General features: G+C 43.1%; 1 protein-coding gene across 2 annotated transcripts in view; it reads right to left on the reverse strand.

Annotated features, from left to right (window-relative positions):
• LOC138982325 (proteasome activator complex subunit 3-like) overlaps positions 1-21,708 on the reverse strand; it is a 39,150-nt gene extending 17,442 nt beyond the window's left edge. For both annotated transcript variants that reach the window (XM_070355582.1, XM_070355581.1), the window contains exon 1: positions 21,565-21,708. In XM_070355582.1, coding sequence (XP_070211683.1) covers positions 21,565-21,684 — 120 coding nt within the window. In that variant the 5' untranslated portion in view covers positions 21,685-21,708. The remainder of the gene's footprint in view (positions 1-21,564) is intronic.
• Positions 21,709-22,017: the final 309 nt, after the last annotated feature.

Below are 22,017 nucleotides of genomic sequence, written 5' to 3' on the forward strand. Positions count from 1 at the left end.
TTGGCTCTTTCTACCATGAGATATGGTCACTTTTAGTGGTTCACTACCTTATTTTGGTCACATTTCATAAGGGTCAAAGTGACCTTGACCTTGATCATATGTGACCAAATGTGTCTCATGATGAAAGCATAACATGTGCCCCACATAATTTTTAAGTTTGAAACAGTTATCTTCCATAGTTCAGGGTCAAGGTCACTTCAAAATATGTATACAATCCAACTTTGAAGAGCTCCTGTGACCTTGACCTTGAAGCAAGGTAAACCAAACTGGTATCAAAAGATGGGGCTTACTTTGCCCTATATATCATATATAGGTGAGGTATTCAATCTCAAAAACTTCAGAGAAAATGTGAAAAATGTGAAAAATAGCTGTTTTTTAGGCAACATTTATGGCCCCTGCGACCTTGACCTTGAAGCAAGGTCAAGATGCTATGTATGTTTTTTGGGGCCTTGTCATCATACACCATCTTGCCAAATTTGGTACTGATAGACTGAATAGTGTCCAAGAAATATCCAACGTTAAAGTTTTCCGGACGGACGGACGGACGGACGTCCGGACGTCCGGACGTCCGGACGGACGGACGGACGGACGACTCGGGTGAGTACATAGACTCACTTTTGCTTCGCATGTGAGTCAAAAACGTAATTTCTTTACAAACGGATTGCCATAGTTGCACCGCGAATTCCTCCCACCGCCAAGTCGTTTTTTTGTGGTTTATTTCGCATTTAGGTCCCAGGTAACATTATGAAGTTTTAATACGATCAATCGGACCTATTATCAAGTTAGTGTATCAACTTTTGAACGAACTGCGCCCAGTAGTTTCCCAGCAATAAGTCGAGACACACAGACAGACACACAATTAAAGTCTGCTGGACCCTTGTACTAGCGTACTCGGGGATAAAAAACGCTGGCGCTAGACCCGAGTACTCTTCAGACTGGCTCGCTCCCCCAGTATGAAAGTTTCTGTCTTGTGCACGTGGATTAAAAACAAAAAAAACAAAACAAAGAAAAAAATTTATTTTACACAATTAAAAAAATTATTAGAGTAAAATAAAACATTAAAACGTTCATAATAAACAATAGTAAACAAGAATTAAAAAAAAAAAATTAAAAAAATTTGACCGCCCATGCCAGGAATCGAACCCGGATCACTTGGATTTAAAAAAAAAATTTTTTTTTTATTTATTTTACACTATTAAAAAAACTATTAGAGTAAAATAAAACATTAAAACGTTCATAATAAACAATTGTAAACAAGAATTAAAAAAAAAAAAAAAAAATAGACCGCCCATGCCGGGAATCGAATCCCCGGATCACTTTGGCCATAGACTCTCTCGTGCTCTCTGTCTCTCTTTCACCGAGACCAATAGTTTCTTTGCCGAGACCAAATCCCCACCCGTCGGCTGTCTTGCAAATCATGCTTTTCTCGTCACTGCGTGACGTGTTCGGCTCAGCCGCCCAAGTCTCCCCTTTAGTTCAGTGACTGGCTGTTCGCAAAGCGACCAGCCTCCCACCGCAAAAACTCCCACCTTTTTATATTTAGTCAAGTTTTGACTAAATATTTTAACATCGAGGGGGAATCGAAACGAGGGTCGTGGTGTATGTGCGTGCGTGTGTGTGTGTGTCTGTGTGTGTGTGTAGAGCGATTCAGACTAAACTACTGGACCGATCTTTATGAAATTTGACATGAGAGTTCCTGGGTATGAAATCCCCGAACGTTTTTTTCATTTTTTTGATAAATGTCTTTGATGACGTCATATCCGGCTTGGTCAAGTAATCTTCGACGAAGCCCGGACTTCGGTATTGCATTTCAGCTTGGTGGCTTAAAAATTAATTGATGACTTTGGTCATTAAAAATCGGAAAATTGTAAAAAAAAAAAATTTATAAAACGATCCAAATTTACGTTCATCTTATTCTCCATCATTTTCTGATTCCAAAAACATATAAATATGTTATATTTGGATTAAAATCAAGCTCTGAAAATTAAATATATAAAAATTATTATCAAAATTAAATTTTCGAAATCAATTTAAAAACACTTTCATCTTATTCCTTGTCGGTTCCTGATTCCAAAAACATATAGATATGATATGTTTGGATTATAAACACGCTCAGAAAGTTAAAACAAAGAGAGGTACAGAAAAGCGTGCTATCCTTCTTAGCGCAACTACTACCCCGCTCTTCTTGTCAATTTCACTGCCTTTGCCATGAGCGGTGGACTGACGATGCTACGAGTATACGGTCTTGCTGAAAAATGGCATTGCGTTCAGTTTCATTCTGTGAGTTCGACAGCTACTTGACTAAATATTGTATTTTCGCCTTACGCGACTTGTTTGTGATTTATTTCGCATTTAGGTCCCAGGTAACATTATGAAGTTTTAATACGATCAATCGGACCTATTATCAAGTTAGTGTATCAACTTTTGAACGAACTGCGCCCAGTAGTTTCCCAGCAATAAGCTGTTAAGTCGAGACAGACACACACACACACAATTAAAGTCTGCAGGACCCTAGTACTGCGTACTCGGGGATAAAAACAAATTTAGTGTTTGATTTTGATGTTTTATTCTGTTGAGGCACTGCATGACTTTACACTATTAAAAAAAGAGCATAATTGTAAAGTTATGATGTTGCGCTATATAAATGCTCATTTATTATTATTATTATTATGACTTGCATATCTGATATCAGTCACAACTTGACTGAGAAAGATACAATCGTTATGTGACATGATGGCTATCCCGACAAGAGAACAAATATCACCATTTCTAACGAGGAACTGATCCTGCACAGGGCACAGTACCTAGTAAACGTCCACCCACTACTTTGGGGCAAAACCCGTACGGTGGGCGCCGCCTTGAAGATAGCGAGTGGGGGGCCCGGGTAGCGGCTCAGGTGGTAGAGCACTGGACTTGTGATCGAAAGGTCGCTGGCACGGTTCGAATCCGGGCCGGGACGGACACCTTTATGTGCAGACCCCAGAGACGGTATCCATCTCCCACCCCCGTGTCACCACAAGGGCACGTTAAAGATCTTGGTCATTCTACCATAAGTGCAGATGGCTGATACCACCTAAACACGCATCTTCTATCTATCTATATATATATGGGTGCGTCTCAGAAACTGAACCTTTTGTGTGTGCCATAATCAAATTAGCCCACAATTGAAACATACTGAATTTTAAATCATGATATTGGTATTTTTGAGAAGTAAAATGAATAAAGAAATAGTACAAACAAAACTGAGTATTTTGCATGATTATTATGAAGGTTGTTTTGCGAAAGAAATGATTGGATGCGTGAAAAATGGAGGTCTGATCTGTGACATGAACCATCAACTAGTTTTGCACCTCACTACAAGAATCGTTTAGAATGTCCAAGGACTGCTATTCTTGTTATGTGTGTTTGGTTTAAGTGTACTTGACAGTTGAAATGTTATTTTGTCCACAGAATTGTTTTTTTTAAACGAAATTAATCGCTTGAAAGTTTGCCATCACTGTCGTAACATAGGTTTCCACACGCGTGCAACAGCAACAAGTCCTAAATTTGAACTTTAGAATTTGCATATTCATCTTCAACACGATCTTGACATGAAAGGGCATAGAAAATCGCTAAGCTAAATGTTATTTAAGTATTATTTTCTCAAAATTGCATCTGCAAACTAAGTTGAAAGTTGCGCAATATGACATGCTTCTTCAAAATTCAGTTACGATGGTGAACGGTTTTGCAAATAATGTTCCGAGTTTTGAAGAAAGATTAGAACTATTTTGCGCGTAGTGACTTAGAGAAATAGTTCAGCTTCCAGCAGTGAAGAAAGATTTCGAGAATGTTTCCGAAGTCTGTGATTTTGTTACGACAGTGATCAACACCCAAGGTTCTTGAGAAAAGGTGAGTTTTTGCTGCTATGATATTCAATGAAGTGAAAAATTAGGCTAAACATTTGTTAATAATAGTTTTTCTTTCGATTTCACCTAGTCAAAACTTGACTAAATGTTTTAACATAGAGGGTCGTGGTGTATGTGTGTGTGTGTGTGTGTGTGTCTGTCTGTGCGTGTGTGTGTGTATAGAGCGATTCTGACTAAACTACTTGACCGATCTTTATGAAATTTGACATGAGAGTTCCTGGGTATGATATCCCCGGACGTTTTTTTCTTTTTTTCGACAAATACTTTTGATGACGTCATATCCGGCTTTTTGTAAAAGTTGAGGCGGCACTGTCACACCCTCATTTTTCAATTAAATTGATTGAAATTTTTGTAAAGCAATCTTCGACAAAGGCCGGACTTTGGTATTGCATTTCAGCTTGGTGGCTTAAAAATTAAGTAATGACTTTGGTCATTAAAAATCTGAAAATTGTAAAAAAAATATTTGTTTTATATACTGTTCAAAAAAAGAAACGCATAGTTGCTACTTGCCAAATTTGTTTTATTTTTCGAAAAAATTAACAGAAAATCCAATATTTAGATTATTTGTTTGAAATTTGGTATGGACACAGTTGAATGCACACACAGTTCATTTGCATCTTCAAATCAATCAGTCAATCAATACGATTGGGTGCCGAGGCTGTCAAGTCAGTAGGGGGTGTGACTGCCTTGAGCAGCAACAACTGCCCGGCACCTTCTGGGCATGGACTGGATCAGATGCCGGATATCTTGCTGTGGGATGGTGTCCCACTCCTCCTGAAGTGCCTGCAATAGATCGCGGTGATTTGCCGGCGCTTCTTCTCGCCTGCGCACACGTCTGTCCAATTCATCCCAGAGGTGTTCTATCGGGTTCATGTCTGGCGACATGGATGGCCAGGGAAGCACCTGGACATGGTGGTCGGTGAGGAACTGGGTGGTGAGTCGTGCTGTGTGCGGGCGAGCGTTGTCCTGCTGGAATATGGCATCCTGGTCAGCCAGAAGAGGAAGGGCGTGTGGGCGCAGAATTTCCTCCACGTATCGCTGGGCAGTTATGCGCCCTTGGACGTGCACCAGGGTGCTCCTTCCAGCGGTATTGATCGCCCCCCACACCATGACGCCTCCACCACCATGAACGGGTGCCTCATCCACACAGTTGGGCGCGTAACGTTCGTTTACTCTCCGGTAGACCCTCCTCCGACCATCATGTCGCTGGAGCAGGAAGTAGGACTCGTCGCTGAACCACACGTGTCTCCAGTGATTCCGGACGGTCCAGCGAAGGTGCTGGTTGCCCCACTGCACTCGGTTCTGGCGATGGCGGCAGGTGAGGACAGCTCCTCTGTGAGGTCTGCGAGCTCTCAAACCAGCTTCATGCAGGCGGTTCCGCACGGTCTGGTCCGATAATCGGTGTGGCCCGGGGAGAGCCTGGACAGAAGATGAGGCCGACAGGAAACGATTCCGGAGGTGGCGGAGCCGTATGAAGCGGTCGTGAGCAGCAGTTGTCGCCCTTGGTCTTCCCGCTCGTGGCAAGTCAGCAACGGAGCCAGTGGCTTGAAACCTGACCCACAGTCTACTGATGGTGCTCTGGGACACGTGGAAGTGCCTGGCGATTGCACTTTGACTTTGGCCTGCTTGTAAACGACCCAATGCAATTTGGCGGTCTTCTCTGCTCAATCGGGCCATCTTTCGTCGCTGAATTGTCGTCTGATTTCTTTGTGGCGAACAATCCGCTTTTATGGGTTTTGGAAGACATGGTGAGAGCTCAATATTCCCCGAGTTTCACGAGATTACACTGAAGCATGACGAGTGGTCATGCCAAATGAGCAATTTTGACATTGTAGCCACTGATAACGCATGCGTCACGTGCAGAGCTCACTTGTGGCAATGGACGAAAGGTCGACGACCAGATAAACATTTTCTGCAGTTTGGTGGATATCCTTGTAGCCATATAACTAAATTAACCAAATATTACAAGCTATGCGTTTCTTTTTTTGAACAGTATAAAACGATCCAAATTTACGTTCATCTTATTTTTGATCATGTTCTGATTCCAAAAACATATAAATATGTTATATTTGGATTAAAAACAAGCTCTGAAAATTAAAAATATAAAAAATTATGATCAAAATTAAATTTCCGAAATCCATTTAAAGGAACGGTAAGTGTCAATGTTTTCTTTAATCGTACAAGTTGTATGTTCAATGGAATGGTAAGTCTGAACAAAATAGTTACTTTATTTTGTTTTTAGCCAGTGAATGTGGATGCATCAAAATCTTGATAGACATTAAACAAATTCATGTTAGTGAAACTAGTACACATATTGCATCAATCTTTAGTTGAAATCGCAGGTACTTGCATGTTTCAGGTGCAAGAGATTCGACCTGATGAACTGGTGGTAACGTTCCTTCGAAGGAAACCGGAGGGGAACTACTATTGCTTTCCAGGGATCGATGATATTTCCTTAGTCCCTACATCTGATGCAACCATGATTCGTGACCCCACCTTCAATGCCAGGGGGCATTATTTCTTTTAAAATAAATTAATTAACTGCAAGTGGCAACTGTTCTATATGTTACCAATGCCTTTGGTTTATTGTCTTAACAATTGAATTAACCACTTTTGAACATTTGCATTCTTCATGTCAAACCTTATAATACATGTCTGGTTGTTCGTTTCCGAGTTACGTCGGTGATGAACTTTTCATTAATGTTTCTCTTTTTGGGGGCAAAGTTTGCTTGATTTTGTCCAGCTTTTTTTCTTTCTGTTCCTGTTTTAGTGTTTGGCATTTTACCTAAGAAGAATCTGGTTGCAAAATCAGCTTCATTTTGTAAAGTTTGTGGGAAAAAGCATAACCGTTTCTTTGTTACAAAAGTGATGTTTCCATGTTACATCGGTGACCATTTTGCATTCTTTTTGGATAACTTTCTAGACTAACATTTTGTCTTAGAGCAACAAATCTTTGTATATATGCTATTGTGAAGGTTAAATGTCAATAAGACTGAATGAATGCCATGTATCAACATGTTCTGATCAGGATATCATTAATTAATTTTCATTTTTGTATTGAAATTTTGACGAATGCATGGAACTTTGAAAAAAACATTATTTTGTTGTTTGCATGTAGTCATTTCATATTGAACTCTATAATGGCTTGTGATTCAACAATAATAACTGAATAAAAGTCGTTTTCAGCCTTATAAATGCAGTTTTTTTGTCTTTTATTGTTTCCATGTTACACGGGTGATTTTGCACACATGGTCCAAATAATGCTCAATATATGGCAAACTAAAGGCAATGTTATATTTTTTCTTCGTTTAAGGCAGGTCAAATGGAGACAGGGATATTACTCTTCATACACAAAGGGAAGCCACTGAGTTGTGTCGCCATTTTTTCCTGGCAGGCTGGGAATTCGAACACATCGAACAGGGAACGCAGAAGAAGAAGAAGAAGAAGAAGAACACGTCGAACATTCGAATGACGTAAATAGAACAAACGTCACATTTTTCAGGCAGCGTAAGTGAATGACGTCAGAAAATGACGACACCGCCAGAAATAAAAACAATGCGACACGCCTCCCAACCACGAGGTCAAAAACACGTGGGCATCTAATGAAATCGGTACAAAGCCGTTCTCTTTGCCAGTGACATCGTAATAATCACCAAAGCTAACATTGAAGCTCCGGTAGCAGGTAAGAGAGTGTCTCCCAACCCGTGATGCTCACAGCGTGATTGCATCAGAATACCACATGTTAAAACCGGTGTTTGAACTAGAATAACAGCCAGTAGTATTAAGAACAAGTGTCTTGTGTATGCAGCCCTCTTTCTACTGTACGCTGGCAGCAGATAATACAATAATTGAAGTCCTTCGAGGCATAAGGGGCCCATAAGGCGAAAAATTGCTTTAATTCCACCCTCAAAAAGTCCCAGCCTTCAAACCGTAACAAATAACAGTACGCACTATTAAGCAAAATTATAAACCAAGCCTTGATTATTAATTTTTATTATTACACTTGTATCAAACAAGTGACCTCCACCTTTTGATTGGCGTTTTTATTACATTTGAATCGGACTTGTGGCCTTTCAAAGTTGCGGTGACCTTTGACTTTCAACAGAGGTCATATGTAACAGTGGTTTTTAAAAACATAATGTAGTTGGCTCATATATCTGAGACAAATGATCGGACAACAGCCCTTTACATTATCGTGACACATATTTTTCTGAGGCACACTGGACAGTAATAGTGCAAAGGGTGGGGTTAATCAAGGGAGTGAACCCCCCCCCCCTAAAAACACTACCAACCTGTCGTTTTTGTTTGTTTTTTTTAATGCCGTTTTGATCGCTCTTGCGTTTACAACCCATCTCATCAAATCGTAATTTATTTCCAGGCTACCTGCAATAAAATACCTCAACATGAGGAACAAATTTAAAATAAACTCTGGCAAAAGACGTGACGTCACAAAGTTTGAGTATGCGCAACATTTTCGTTTACCAGTGCACTTCGTTACCTGCCCATTGCTGCTTTGGGTGATATTTGTTTAAATGACTATTCCTATGCAGATGTTTGTGTAATTAGCCGTTTTCAAAACATACCCATTTTTCGATTTTTCGGTCCAAAATTCAAAACGGGCACTGTCTTCCGAGACTCATAGCTCCGAAACGAACCCACTACCCTATATTTTGTGTGTGCTGAATGCATAGCAGACAGATCGAACTTAAAAAATAACCAACTTTTGGGAGAAACCAAATTATATTTAACGGGTCCAGTGAACTACCTTAAACTGAAAAGGTACACCCTGAGAAGTGTGTAAATAGTATTATCAAAGTTTTCTGGGAAGATTTTACTTTTGGTGATAATGTCACAAACAGAGGACGAGATTCTGAGACGCACCCATATACGACTTGTGTCTGTCTGTGTGTGTGTGTGTCTGTGTGTTTGTGTATTTGTGTGTGTGTGTGTGTGTGTGTGTGTGTGTGTGTGTGTGTGTGTGTGTGTGTGTGTGTGTGTGTGTCCGCCATGCACGGCCAAAGTTCTCGGTGGATCTTTTTCAAATTTGGAGACCGTATTCAGCTACATCCCGGACACAACCTCATCGATGAGATATTTCAACACGTGCTCTCAGCGCGCAGCGCTGAACCGATTTTGGTTTTTCTCTGGATCCATTCCCAGTAACTCTTCCTTATCTTCTCCAGTGTTTTCAGCGTTTATCTCCCTTCCTTCGTGTGGCGTCAATCCATATTCCCGTTACTACGTTACTATTTTTAGAATGTCACTGCACTGTCCAGAACGCTTTTCTTGCACCCGTAAGTTGTCCTTAGTGTAAAAGTGAAAAGGTCGAATCAATTTATAGCCACGCGAAAAATACACTGTCATCTATCTCTATATATTTATAGATATAGATATACATATCTATATATATATACGACTTGTGTCTGTGTGTCTGTGTGTGTGTCTGTGTGTGAGTTCGCGATGCACGGCCAAAGTTCTCGATGGATCTGCTTCAAATTTGGTGGGCATATTCAGGTAGACCCGGGACAGGACACAACCTGGTCGATATTTCAACACGTGCTCTCAGCGCGCAGCGCTGAACCGATTTTGGTTCCACCTCAGCTACCCGGGCCCCCATACCGACACACCAAAGCCGCTACACCACATCACAACGCCAAAGTTCTCGGTGGATCTTTTTCAAATTTGGACACCGTATTCAGCTACACCCCGGACACAATATCATCGATGAGATATTTCAACACGTGCTCTCAGCGCGCAGCGCTGAACCGATTTTGGTTTTTGTGTTCATTTCACCATTATAAGTAACTCTTCCTTATCTTCTCCAGGTTTTCAGCGTTTACCTCCCTTCCTTCGTATGGTGCACTATAGTATGAGTGGGGCATCTTCGGATATTCCCGGCGTTCTGTTACTATTTTTAGAAGGTCACCGCAGTGTCCAGAACGTAAATTGGACCCGTAAATTATCCTCACTGTAAAAGTGCAAAGGTCGAATCAATTTATAGCCACGCGAAAAATACACTGTCATCTATCTCTCTATATATACGGCTTCTCTGTGTTTGTGTGTGTGTGTGTGTGTGCGTGTGTGTGTCTCTCTATGTGGGCAACACCTGGGGATTGTTCAGTTTTGTTTGTAATGTGGTCTGGCGGCTTTTATGTAATTGTATGTACTGGCCTTCCTTTGAGAAGCCATAACAGATAAGCTCTAAATTGCTCAATCCTGTTTGAGTGGAGTTCGCCTCCAAAGTCAGGGGTGTGCAAATCCACTAACCCGTGACCCGGGGGGAGTTAAAAATTAGCCGGGTTAGCTGAGGTCTTTGAGTAGCATTCCCGTGGGTTAGCTAAAAATTTCACAAACAAAACTCAAGATAGAGCTTCAAATGCCAACTCCTTACTAAAATGAATGGCCAAAATACATTTCCCCTTGTTTTTCATAATGAAAACAAAGCCCAAACCGAAGCCCAAACAGTAAGTATTGTTTATAAGGCGCTTTTTCTGAAGTATTGATCGTGTTCGAAAATGTCGTCTGCTTCAACGATGTGAGTTACATCCCTTAGTTTAGTTTTACATTTTGACCAATGAGAAAGCGCTCCCTAATTTGTTTCGGGCCACTGAAAAACAACCATGGCGTTGTTTATAATCCAATGTTTCTGTGTGTGAAACTTCAAAGACAAAATAAGAAAAGTTGGAGTGGGTTACCTATTTTTTTCACGGGTGAGCTGGAAATGAGATTCTACTAACCCGTGGGTGAGTTCTTTATTTTTAAATTTGCACACCCCTGAAAGGTGATTAACACGGTTACATTCGTCGACAAGGATGGGACTCGATATGGTCAGGAATAATAAAATAATAAAGATAGCTTATATAGCGCCGCTTCACAAATTTAACTATGCTCTGGAATGGCATTATGGCCACTGAATCATTTTCGTGCTGTTCCCATTCCACGAATCTGGGAGGGACCTAAGCTTGGCGGGTCCATTGTTCGGACCCGGCGAAGCCGGCGTACGGCTCTAAGTACTTCTTCCCGGCGAAGCCGGCTACCCGGCGAAGCGGGTATTCATTCTAGTATATATATATATACGGCTTCTCTGTGTGTGTGTGTGTGTGTGTGTGTGTGTGTTTGTGTGTGTGTGTGTGTGGGCAACACCTGTGGATTGTAGATTTCTGTTTGTGATGTGGTCTGGCGGCTTTGGTGTGTCTGTATGTTCAGGCCTTCCTTTGAGAAGCCATAACAGTTACTCTCAATCCCGTTTGAGTGGACTTCGCCTTCAAAGGTGATTGTGGTGTTTCGGCACTCGATTACATTTGGCGTCGTCGACAGCGATGGGACTCGACATGAAATGTTCAGGCCACTGAATCATTTTCGTGCTGTTCCCATTCCACCTGGGAGGGACCTAAGCTTGGCGGGTCCATTGTTCGGAACTTTGGGGACAAAGTTCATTCAAAGGGGGTCGAGTGTGACAGGGAGACTACCGTCGCCCTTCACAGCAGACTCTGCAGAGTTGTTCGCCTTAGAAGTTGTGGGCTTTCCTTGCATGTACCCGTAAGTTGTCCTCACTGTAAAAGTGCAAAGGTCGAATCTATTTATCGAAAAATCCACTGTCATCTATCTCTATATATTTATATATATACATAGATATATACGGCTTCTGTGTGTGTGTGTGTGTGTGTGTGTGTGTGTGTGTGTGTGTGTGTGTGTGTGTGTGTGTGTGTGTGTGTGTCTCTATGTGAGGAACACCTGTGCATTGTTCAGTTCTGTTTGTGATGTGGTCTGGCGGCTTTTGTGTAATACATGTGCATGTCATGAATGTCGTGTTCTGTCACGTGCATGTCATGTCACACTCAGCACGAGTAATTCACTGCAGTTGCTGGCCCGTAGAGTGCGTTCTTTCACAAGCAAACATGCTGATTACATAGCGACTGCTTTAACGCACCTCGAGCTTACATAGCCAAGTCAGTGCTCAAATAGCGATTTTCTCCCGAATTCCTGAGGGTAAAGGGGGACAATCACATTTTCGTTGTGTCTTAAACACACGACACAGCTCCCTCTGCTCTTGGCGTGGGTCCAGAAAGGGGGCTAGCTGCCCTTGGTGGCGTTCCCACTCGCCCTGCAGGAGTCCTCGTGTTTCTCGGGAGAGAAGTGAAAGTCGCTAGAGGGGTGAGCTTCAGCTCACTCTTTGTCTAGGGACGCTTTTGTTACCCTGCTTTTATCCTGCCTTTTTAACCCTGAGCTGTTTGGCTTGTTTTTTCTTGGTGACCGTACCGTACCTTGTAAGTGATGAGCCAAGTTGCTAAACACAAACTGCCAAACACCACCTTTGCTGATAGGCGGGAAACGTCCATCTGGGTAGATAACTACCTTCCAACGGACACCACTGCTCTGAGGGAGCAAGATTGGTCCCTTAATATGGACCAAACAGCAAGCGGTTCTGACCGCGCCCCAGATATTCCCATGGAATCACTGAATGAGACTGACCGGGCCAGCCGGACTGGTCAGTCCCCAAAATCCAAACAGCTTAATAAAGCAATCACCAATGAGAAAACCAGCATATCTTCTCCTTTCAAGAGAAAGAGATTGCGGGAGGACGACCCTGAGGGGGGGCAGAGCTCTCCGGAATCTCTTCTCTTCCGGGATAGCCCCCCACGCTCTCAGATTACTGATAATTTTGAGGAAGACTTCACCGAAGTCAATCGTAAGAAGCCCAAAAAGAAAAAGAAGCAAAAGGTCCTCTGCGAGGGTCCCCCTCTTCAGGGAAACACAGGTATTTCCCATGCAACATCTGCCCGGGGGGTCGACACCTCCCAACCCCTAACTGAATCACAAGAAAACCAGACAACTCAACAGCCACTACCACCTGCCAATACACACACACACACAAAACAAAGACCCCGAAGAAAACTTCTTTACCAACCCAAGCAACCTCCTCCCTCCTTCTTAGAGTTCCCCGTGGTGGTGCAGGACCTGAAGGAGGGCCCTGCAACATTGCAGGGACTCGGCCTCAGGAGGAAAAAAACTTTTGACCTTGCCATCGGCGAGGTCAAAGAAATACGCATGCTGGCAGCTGGGAGCGTCCTGGTAGGGTGCTCCTCAGCATCACAACAAAACATGCTTTTGAGGCTGGACTCGATCGGCGGCATCAAAGTGAAATGCCACCGTCCGGAGGTAACAACCGAAGGTGTCATTAAACGCATACCCACAATACATTCAGGAACAGACCTGTCTGAGATGGCAGTGGGCGTGCGCGTCCGGATGGAGGATGGGAGTCTTGTAGAAAAGGGCCCCTCCTCGGTTCGATCTTTTCGCCGTCTTCTCCTTAGGGATGGGAAACCGTCTCAGGCGGTCCGTGTCACGTTTACAACGGCAATTCTTCCAGACAGCGTCGTTCTGGAGAGTGAGGTGTACGGCGTCGAACCCTACACTCCTCCAGTGCGGCGCTGTACGAAGTGCCAGAGACTATCGCACCTAAAACAACAATGCAAATCAAAAGTGCAGATCTGCCCCCGATGTGGCTCCAAGGGCCACGACGGAGCGACGTGCACCAAGGCCAAACATTGCGTAAACTGCAAGGGCGAGCATTCCGCCGCTTATCTTGGATGCCCGGAAATGAGACTGAGGCTGCAGGCCAATAAGATCAGGTCGGCAGCATACATACCATATTCTGAGGCCCTGGATCGGGCGCGGCGCGAGCTCGCCAAACAACAAAATAAAACAGCGACTGCCCCAGCGGAAATGAGGGACTCCTTCTGGCGTCCCCCTCCGCAACCGATCCGGCGGACCTCAACCCCCCGGTCCGGGTACTCTTTGGCTGTCCAGAGACCCCCCCTGGGTGGGCAAGTAAATAAAATACAAGAAATCAAAAACAAAATGACCGAACATGACAATACACTCCTTCCAGTTCATGCGGACAGTTCTGTTGCAACCGCGAAGCACCAAACAACTTCGCAAAATCCAAATCCTGGCCCCCAGGCGCCCTGTAAGTCTCAGACGGCTCGGGCAGAGGCGCCGCTTCATGGGACCCCCGGGTTAAAGGCCTCCCTCCTACGCAAAGCCCAGAACAGGAAGGAGGACTCGAAAGAAGAGCAGCTCTTCGAGAGGTTGATGGGGAGAATGGAGGAGGGATTGGCCCAGAGATTCAGAGAATACAAACTTAAAACTGAACAGGAAATAAAGCAGCAGATGAGGGAGGAGCAGGAGAAGGCAGAGCTTGAGCTAGCCGACGCTGCACTAGATAAGCTAAAAACAGGAGAGCAATATGCAAATTTAAATGAACAACAAAGAGGCCTTCAAGGTTTCATCGAGCAGTGCCTCGGCTTCATGGTTAAGGCCAGACAGATGCAGAGTCCTCTCGACCTGATCGACTCCCTCTCAGCTACATACACACAACTCTCCAACACCAAGGTTGAACGCTTCATTCCGGGCGGCGCCACTCTGGCGCTGGGCGCCCTTGCTGGTGCCAAGCAGTTGTCCGTGACGGATATGAAAGCTGTCAAAACCACTTTTTAACCTATTTTAAATCTGCCCTTTAACTTACCTTCTTTGTGCGTGTTAAAATGGCTGAACAAGGTGAAAGCGGTCACGGATTTATCATATTACAGTGGAACTGTCGCTCTATCAACTCTAACTTCTCTCAGCTATATAATTATATATCAAATCACTCTGCTGACATCTTAGTTATCCAGTCAATCAAGAGAAAACGCTCCCTACTGCCTTCTATAGATGGTTTTGACTTCCCTCCCATAGTAGAGCAAAAGGGCTCAGGGCAACTCATTCAAACAGCTATTTATCTAAAGTCTTCCTTAAATTACAAACCCTTTGCACCTCTCATCCCTAGTTCAGAAAATCTCAGTACATGTGCTGTTGAAATCGAAATAAAAGGATCCAAAAACCTCAACATAGTTAACATATATTACCCCCACGGGTGTAATAAAAAAGGAACTACCGACTGGCTAAAATCCCTGGATCATGGCAGGGCACACTGGTGCGTGATGGGTGATTTTAATAATCACCACCCTCTGTGGGACTCTGCTAACCCTAGATACAAACATGCCAATAGCAACCTTGCTGACGTCATTTTGGAAACTGACTTTTGTATACTAAACGATGGCTCGGCAACCAGACTTCCAGACAGAGCTGACCATTCCCCGTCAGCAATCGATCTCTCCCTTTGCTCAAATGCCATAGTCACTGACATCGACTGGAACGTTTTCCCGGACGCCCTCGGCTCCGATCACTTACCCATTGTTCTTACCTTCCGCCACTTCGCCCCTAATCGCAATAACTCGGAGGTCAGAAAAAAGTACAATTACAAACAGGCAAATTGGGACAGCTTCCGTGCGGAGCTCGAGGGTGTCAGGGAGGAAACTCTCCTTACGGATGACATCGAAGCCTCTTACAATAACATACGTCAATGTATACTCACTGCTGCCAATAATCACATTCCGCTTAAATCAGTAAATCCTAACTGTAAGGCCAAAAGGAATGAGTGGTGGAATGCAGACTGTGATGAAGCCTTGGCAAACAAGCGATATCACATTAGGACATATCTCAGGCACTGCTCAGACGCTAACTTCACGAATATGAAGTCATCTGAAATACAATTTAACCAGATCACCGCTGAGGCTAAACTTCAAAACTGGGAAAACTTTGTCCACAAAGAAACTAAAGATTACAAAGACTGTGGCAAAATCTGGAAGAAAATCCGCAGATTTAAATGTAGATACAGAACTAAAGAAAAGCCACTACTATCGGGTGATAAAATGACCACAACTGACTCTGAAAAGGCAAACCTATTAGCAGATACTTTTGCCAAAAATAGTCAATCAAAATCCCTAGATACTGAACGACTCAATTATAGGTTAGATCAGGAGAAGGGTTTCACATACCCCCCAGATGACAACCAGTTGCCTATAAACTGCATGTTTAAGGCAAAAGAAGTCCAAAACGCCATCTCTTCTGTGAAAGACCCAAAAAAATCCACAGGTTTAGACCCAATATCATATCACATGATAAAACATCTACCACCTAACTTTGTTAAGTTGCTCACTCAGTTTTTCAACCTATGCTGGTTAAAGGATACTATCCCCGCAGCGTGGTCAGACTCACAAGTAGTAGCAGTATTGAAGAGCGGAAAACCGGGCAATCTACCTGGCAGTTACCGCCCCATATCACTAACCCCCCACCTCAGCAAGATCTTTGAGCGTGTGGTGAACCAGAGGCTGGAGTTCCACCTCAATAAACACAATATCATTCCTACATGCCAGGCAGGTTTTAGGCAAGGTCGTTCGTGTGCGGACCACATTGTGCACGTCACTGAAAAAATCAAAAAGACCTTGGCACATAGTAATAATTCTCTTCTTGGAACCTTCTTTGATATTAAATCTGCGTACGACAGCGTCTGGCATGCTCGTCTACTCCTAAAACTCGGCAGAATCGGTGTCTCTGGCCACATGTACCAATTCATCAAAAACTTCATCAGCAATCGCAAGATGTCTGTCCGAGTGGGCTCTTCGGTGTCCGAAACCCATGCGCTGGACATGGGGGTTCCCCAGGGCAGTATCATCGCGCCAAACTTATTCAGCATCATGCTCTATGACATTACTTCTGTTAAGGTTGACGGTGCCAGTGTACTTCTGTATGCGGACGACCTCGCCTTAATAGACACTAATAGACCACGCCATAACAGAGTTACCAACACTGTTGACTTATCTTCTTACCAAACTAAAATCGACAACCTCTGTCAATATATGTACACCAACGGCTTCCAACTAGCCTCAAATAAAACAGTCTTTCTTGTTGTCTCCCGTAGACAACTGTACAGGAACTGCAGTATAAAGATAGGTTGTGATATTATCAAACCGAGCTCAGAAGTTAAGTTCCTCGGCGTTATCATCGATACCCGACTTAACTGGACCAGTCATATCGAACATCTGATCAATAAGGCCAACAAGGATCTTTATATCATACGCTACCTGGCGTCCCAATCCTGGGCCAGAGGACGTAAGTGTGTCACAGAGGTAGTGCGGGCATTAATTCGCTCCCGCCTCCTTTACGGGTGCGAAGCTTATTTCGCGACGCGCCCGGCGCTCATGAAAAAACTGGCTATTATAGAGTGCAGGGCGCTCAAAATAGCTCTGGGACTCTCCCAACAAGCGAGTAAGAGTCGAGTCTACAGCGAGTGTGGGTGGCTGCCCCTTGTGGATGAGATAAAACTCCGTTCAGCTCAGTATGCTGTCAGAGCCCACGCGGTAGAGAACTCTGCCTGCGAGGTCCTGACTGACTTTTTTCCTCAGCACCAAAATTATGAGGCCAACACCAAACATAGCACTCAACTCTTGGCCAAAACGCTACCCTTATCCGACACAGTAAACCGCATTCTAGCCGATAGCGGGGTGAAGGTCAGTGAGCTGGCCAGGGTCCCCCCGCCCTCCTACCCGCCTTGGCTTGAGGAAACCCCTACTATCATATACGACAGTGAAGATAATACTACCAAAAAAGATAACCCCGTCTACCTAGCTACTGTTACAAAAGAAACCCTAAACTACAAATTCTCGGAGCATTTAAAAGTCTTTACTGACGGATCCAAATTTGCAGACGGCAGCGTTGGCTGCGCCTTTGTGATCCCAGATCTCAAAATCTCAAGGAAATATACTCTTAATAAAGACATCTCCATATTCTCAGCCGAGCTATTTGCCTTGCTCATGGCATGCACTTTTATAAATGACCTCCCAGTCACACCGCGTGCGGTAGTTTTCTGCTCTGACTCGCGCTCTTCATTACAAGCTCTGCATCGAAACACATCAAATCGGGCAGAGCTACAAAGAGAAATCCTCTTTATATGTCACCAGTTAATCTCATCCGGCACATCCGTATCATTTCTCTGGGTCCCCTCTCACGTAGGGGTCCGGGGAAATGAACTGGCGGATGTCGCTGCCAAAGAAGCGGCAGAATCTAGCCCCGCTAACACTAACATCGGCTACTCAGTAACCGAGTTCTACAGTAAAATCCGTAAACTCATTCGAAGTCAGTACGTAACATCTCTGTCCTATCAACCCATTGATATGAACGATCTACACCCCGATCTCCCAACAAACCTCCTCACTATCTTCAGACGCCTCCGTGCCGGCGGCTGCCGCTTCCATATCTTTAACAAGTCCTGCCATTGTGGAGAACCCTATTCATTTCAACACATTTTCGCTCCATGCGCTACAAATAGAATTTCCTTTAAAACCTTATATGACCATATGCAGCTCCATGGTCTGAGTCCCCAGGATTATCTGCGCAGTAGCAGTTCTCTAGGCTGGTCACACAGCTTGCTGCTGTGCCGACTGGTCAGGGACTCGGACATGGGGCTGTGGGTATAACTAAGCCCAGATTATCACATCAGCGTGTTTCAGTTTGAGGTCGAGTGGCTCCCGCCATCCCTCCTGATTCCAGCGACTACCTTCTAGACAACATATCCTCACCCAAGGCCCATTAGTCGCCAAACTGTACATATTGTTTTTATTACCACGGCCTTCGTGGCTTACATCTTAATCCTTTTATTTGTAAAAAGTTTTGAGATTTATTGTTCGTGTTCCTCTTACTTGCTCATCTATTTGGTTTTATTGGTGATCCTGAAAGGTTCCACTTTTTAACTCGATTTGAATTAAAAAAAAAAAAATCATTTTACAAACCCGTTATCCAAGATATAGAATACAGACTTATAATTCTTACCAAGAAACATCTTAACTACTTTTCATTTTAACAAATTCCACAGAGCATTATCAACTCAACCCCACCCCCTGCCCTCCTCTCCTTATTTTTTGTTTCTTTCTTTCCTCTTTTTGAAAGCGGACAAACACTCAAGTCCTTAATGGCTCAAAACCGTAGGACTTTTAATATTAATTTTAACTGTCTGTATGTTCTGGCATTTGAGAAGCCATAACAGATAATATAGGGCTTAGAAATAAGCTCTAAAAATTCTCAATCCCGTTTGAGAGGACTTCGCCTTCAAAGGTGATTGTGGTGAACCGCCACGCTGTCTGTCTCTGTCTCGCGATTCACCCCGGCGAAGCCGGGTATTCCTCTAGTACATCATAAGCCGTGAGGGCATAAACACTCGAATCGCATAAACCAATTCATGTCCAATATAGGCAATTAAGACCTGACGGACAATAAGCCCCTTAAAAAATGTACTTACTAGGTAGCGAGTTACCGTCGGTATGTGCATTGCACTGACACGGTCAGGAAAGTTTGACATTTTAGCTGCTGCAACTGATCTAACTCTAAGCCTCTGAACTTTTGCATAACTTGCTTTTTTGATCACAACAGTCATATATGTGCATTGACGCGGTTCGAGTTACGGAATGAACTGTCAGTACAGTACAGATGCGTTTCACTGATTGAGTTACACGTGGTTTAGAAAAAAAGCATATTTTGAGAAGGAAAATGACAGCTAAAGGGGAAACAAAAATGGCGGCAGAAAAAATGCTTTTCCTTCGACCAACGACGTTGAAATCTCGCTTTTGGAGCTCATTCACCGGCTCAGCTGTTTGGAGTTATTATTTGTATTGACAGAAGGGATTCTTCTTCTTCTTCTTCTGCGTTCGTGGGCTGAAACTCCCACGTGCACTCGTGTTTTTGCACGAGTGGAATTTTACGTGTATGACCGTTTTTACCCCGCCATTTAGGCAGCCATACGCCGCTTTCGGGAGGAAGCATGCTGGGTATTTTCGTGTTTCTATAACCCACCGAACTCTGACATGGATCACAGGATCTTTACCGTGCGCACTAACTTGGTCTTGTGCTTGTGTGTACACACGAAGGGGGATAAGCCACTAACAGGTCTGCACATAAGTTGACCTGGGAGATCGGAAAAATCTCCACACTACACTTAGGCTAACCCACCTGAGGCGGCCGCGGCCGGGATTCGAACCCTCGACCTTCCGATTAAGAGGCCGACGTCTTACCACCCCGCCACAGCGCCCGGGGGATTCTATCAGTTATACAACAATGAGTGATTAACGGCAATGGCTTAATTGTGAGCTTAGGATTTACTAAACTGCTTAGTGAAATTCAACCCAGATTCAAACCTTCCGCCTGTGCCGGTATGTTAGAGAAAAAATGAAAGGTAAATGAAATAAATGAAATGTAGTTTGTTGAAAAGATAATAAAAAGACCATTCCAATGGTATAAGTATGAACACTGTGAGTCAATTTGTTCAAAAGTTACGAATTTTTAATTGAATAAAATCCCGTCCTTTGTTTTACTAATTGGACATTAGAAAATTTGTGACCAGATTACATGCGCTGAACAACAAAAACCTGCCTAACTTTTTTATTTTCAAAGCTAGAAGAAAACCAAAGATATCTCTGGAATTGTTATGGCTAGAGCTATTGATTGAAATAAAAAAAAATGACAATTTTTTTTTTAGTTAATTAATTAATTAAATAAAAGGTGAATTAATTACCGTCGTTAACACAACCAAGCGACTGTAAACCTGCCTAACTTTTTTATTTTCAAAGCTAGAAGAAAACCAAAGATATCTCTGGAATTGTTATGGCTAGAGCTATTGATTGAAATAAAAAAAAATGACAATTTTTTTTTTAGTTAATTAATTAATTAAATAAAAGGTGAATTAATTACCGTCGTTAACACAACCAAGCGACTGTAAACCTGCATAACTTTTTTTTTTCAAAGCTAGAAGAAAACCAAAGATATCTGTGGAATCCTTATGGCTAGAGCTATTGATTAAAGTGGGAAAAAAATGAAAGAAATTAAGTTAATTAATTAACTAAAAGGTGAGTTAATTACTGTCGTTGACACAATCAAGCGACTGTAAATTCTGTATATTTTTCAAACCTCTCAAGTGATATTGAAAAATGTGATGTTTTCAGAAAACCTGTGACTAGGACTATCATTCTTACTTCAACATCGTCAAAGAAGACAAAAAATCCAATGTAAACAATGTTCACAACCAATCAGAAGTCGCGGTCTGGGTCACGTGACCACATGCGGTCGATCTTACATTACAATTTGAAAACCAAACAACACGCTTTTATCTAACACAAAAAAGACCTAAATTGTTTTAAGGAAGCATACGGAATGTTAATAAAGTAAAATACATTAATTAGAAGTAGTATAAACGATTCCACTAGATTTGATGAAGATTCTCAGAAAAGCACTTGATCGGCCATTCCTGGCGCGATCTGAAAAACTGACCACATTGAAATGAGCAAATCTCCAAATTCTTACCACAAATTCAAAACCTAATCACTAAAATAGACTCAGAAATGATTATTCTACAAGCTGATTGCAGAATCAACATACCTGATATCCACGTTTGATGTCAAAATGGTGTTAGAAGAAGAACCAAAACTTTCAAACTAGCGTAGCTCAGCTATTACGCGTCGCGGGAAGTTGAAACTTGTATGTAAATGAAGGGAAAAACGTGAACTACGTCACAGAAAACGCCGTCTTTCCGATAAACGAAAACGAGGCTAGAAAACAGCGAAAGAGAGAGAGTCGCTGAGCGCGCGAGAGCCGAGTCTGGGCACAAGTTTCGCGGAGCAGCACAGCTGCGCATTCGTGACGTCACTCACACATGCCTACGAGCCTGTGGTCCGAAGAAGAAGAAGAGATATTTATTATTGTTGCTGCTACGTGCTTATCATAGCTTACATACCTGAAACTCAGCTCTTTGTGTCGCCTGGCAGTCATCAGTAATATTGACAGAAACTTTGTGCCCGGTGGATTCTATTTTCACCAATTTACCTCGTGTCCTTGTTGCCGAATGAGCGGCCATTCTGACTGCAGATTTCTTATCGGAGACCTGACGTAACAGTGATAATGACGTCGCACAAATTACGAATTTAAAGAATGAAGCAAAAGGCGTCATATTATAATTCTGATCTCGTGCCCACGCGGAGACAGAAATACAGACGCGGACATTCACGTTCGGCACAAAAAAAACCCAGACAGACGGACAGACGGACAGACAGGCAAAGACAGAGACAGACACAGAGACAAACACACACACACACACACACACACACACACAGTGACACACACACACACACAGTGACACGCGCCACGGGAGCTTGTATAAAAGCGCCGGTCGATCGAAGTATCAAGTTCA

The sequence above is a fragment of the Littorina saxatilis genome, linkage group LG12, assembly GCF_037325665.1.
Source record: "Littorina saxatilis isolate snail1 linkage group LG12, US_GU_Lsax_2.0, whole genome shotgun sequence".
Lineage (NCBI taxonomy): Eukaryota > Metazoa > Mollusca > Gastropoda > Littorinimorpha > Littorinidae > Littorina > Littorina saxatilis.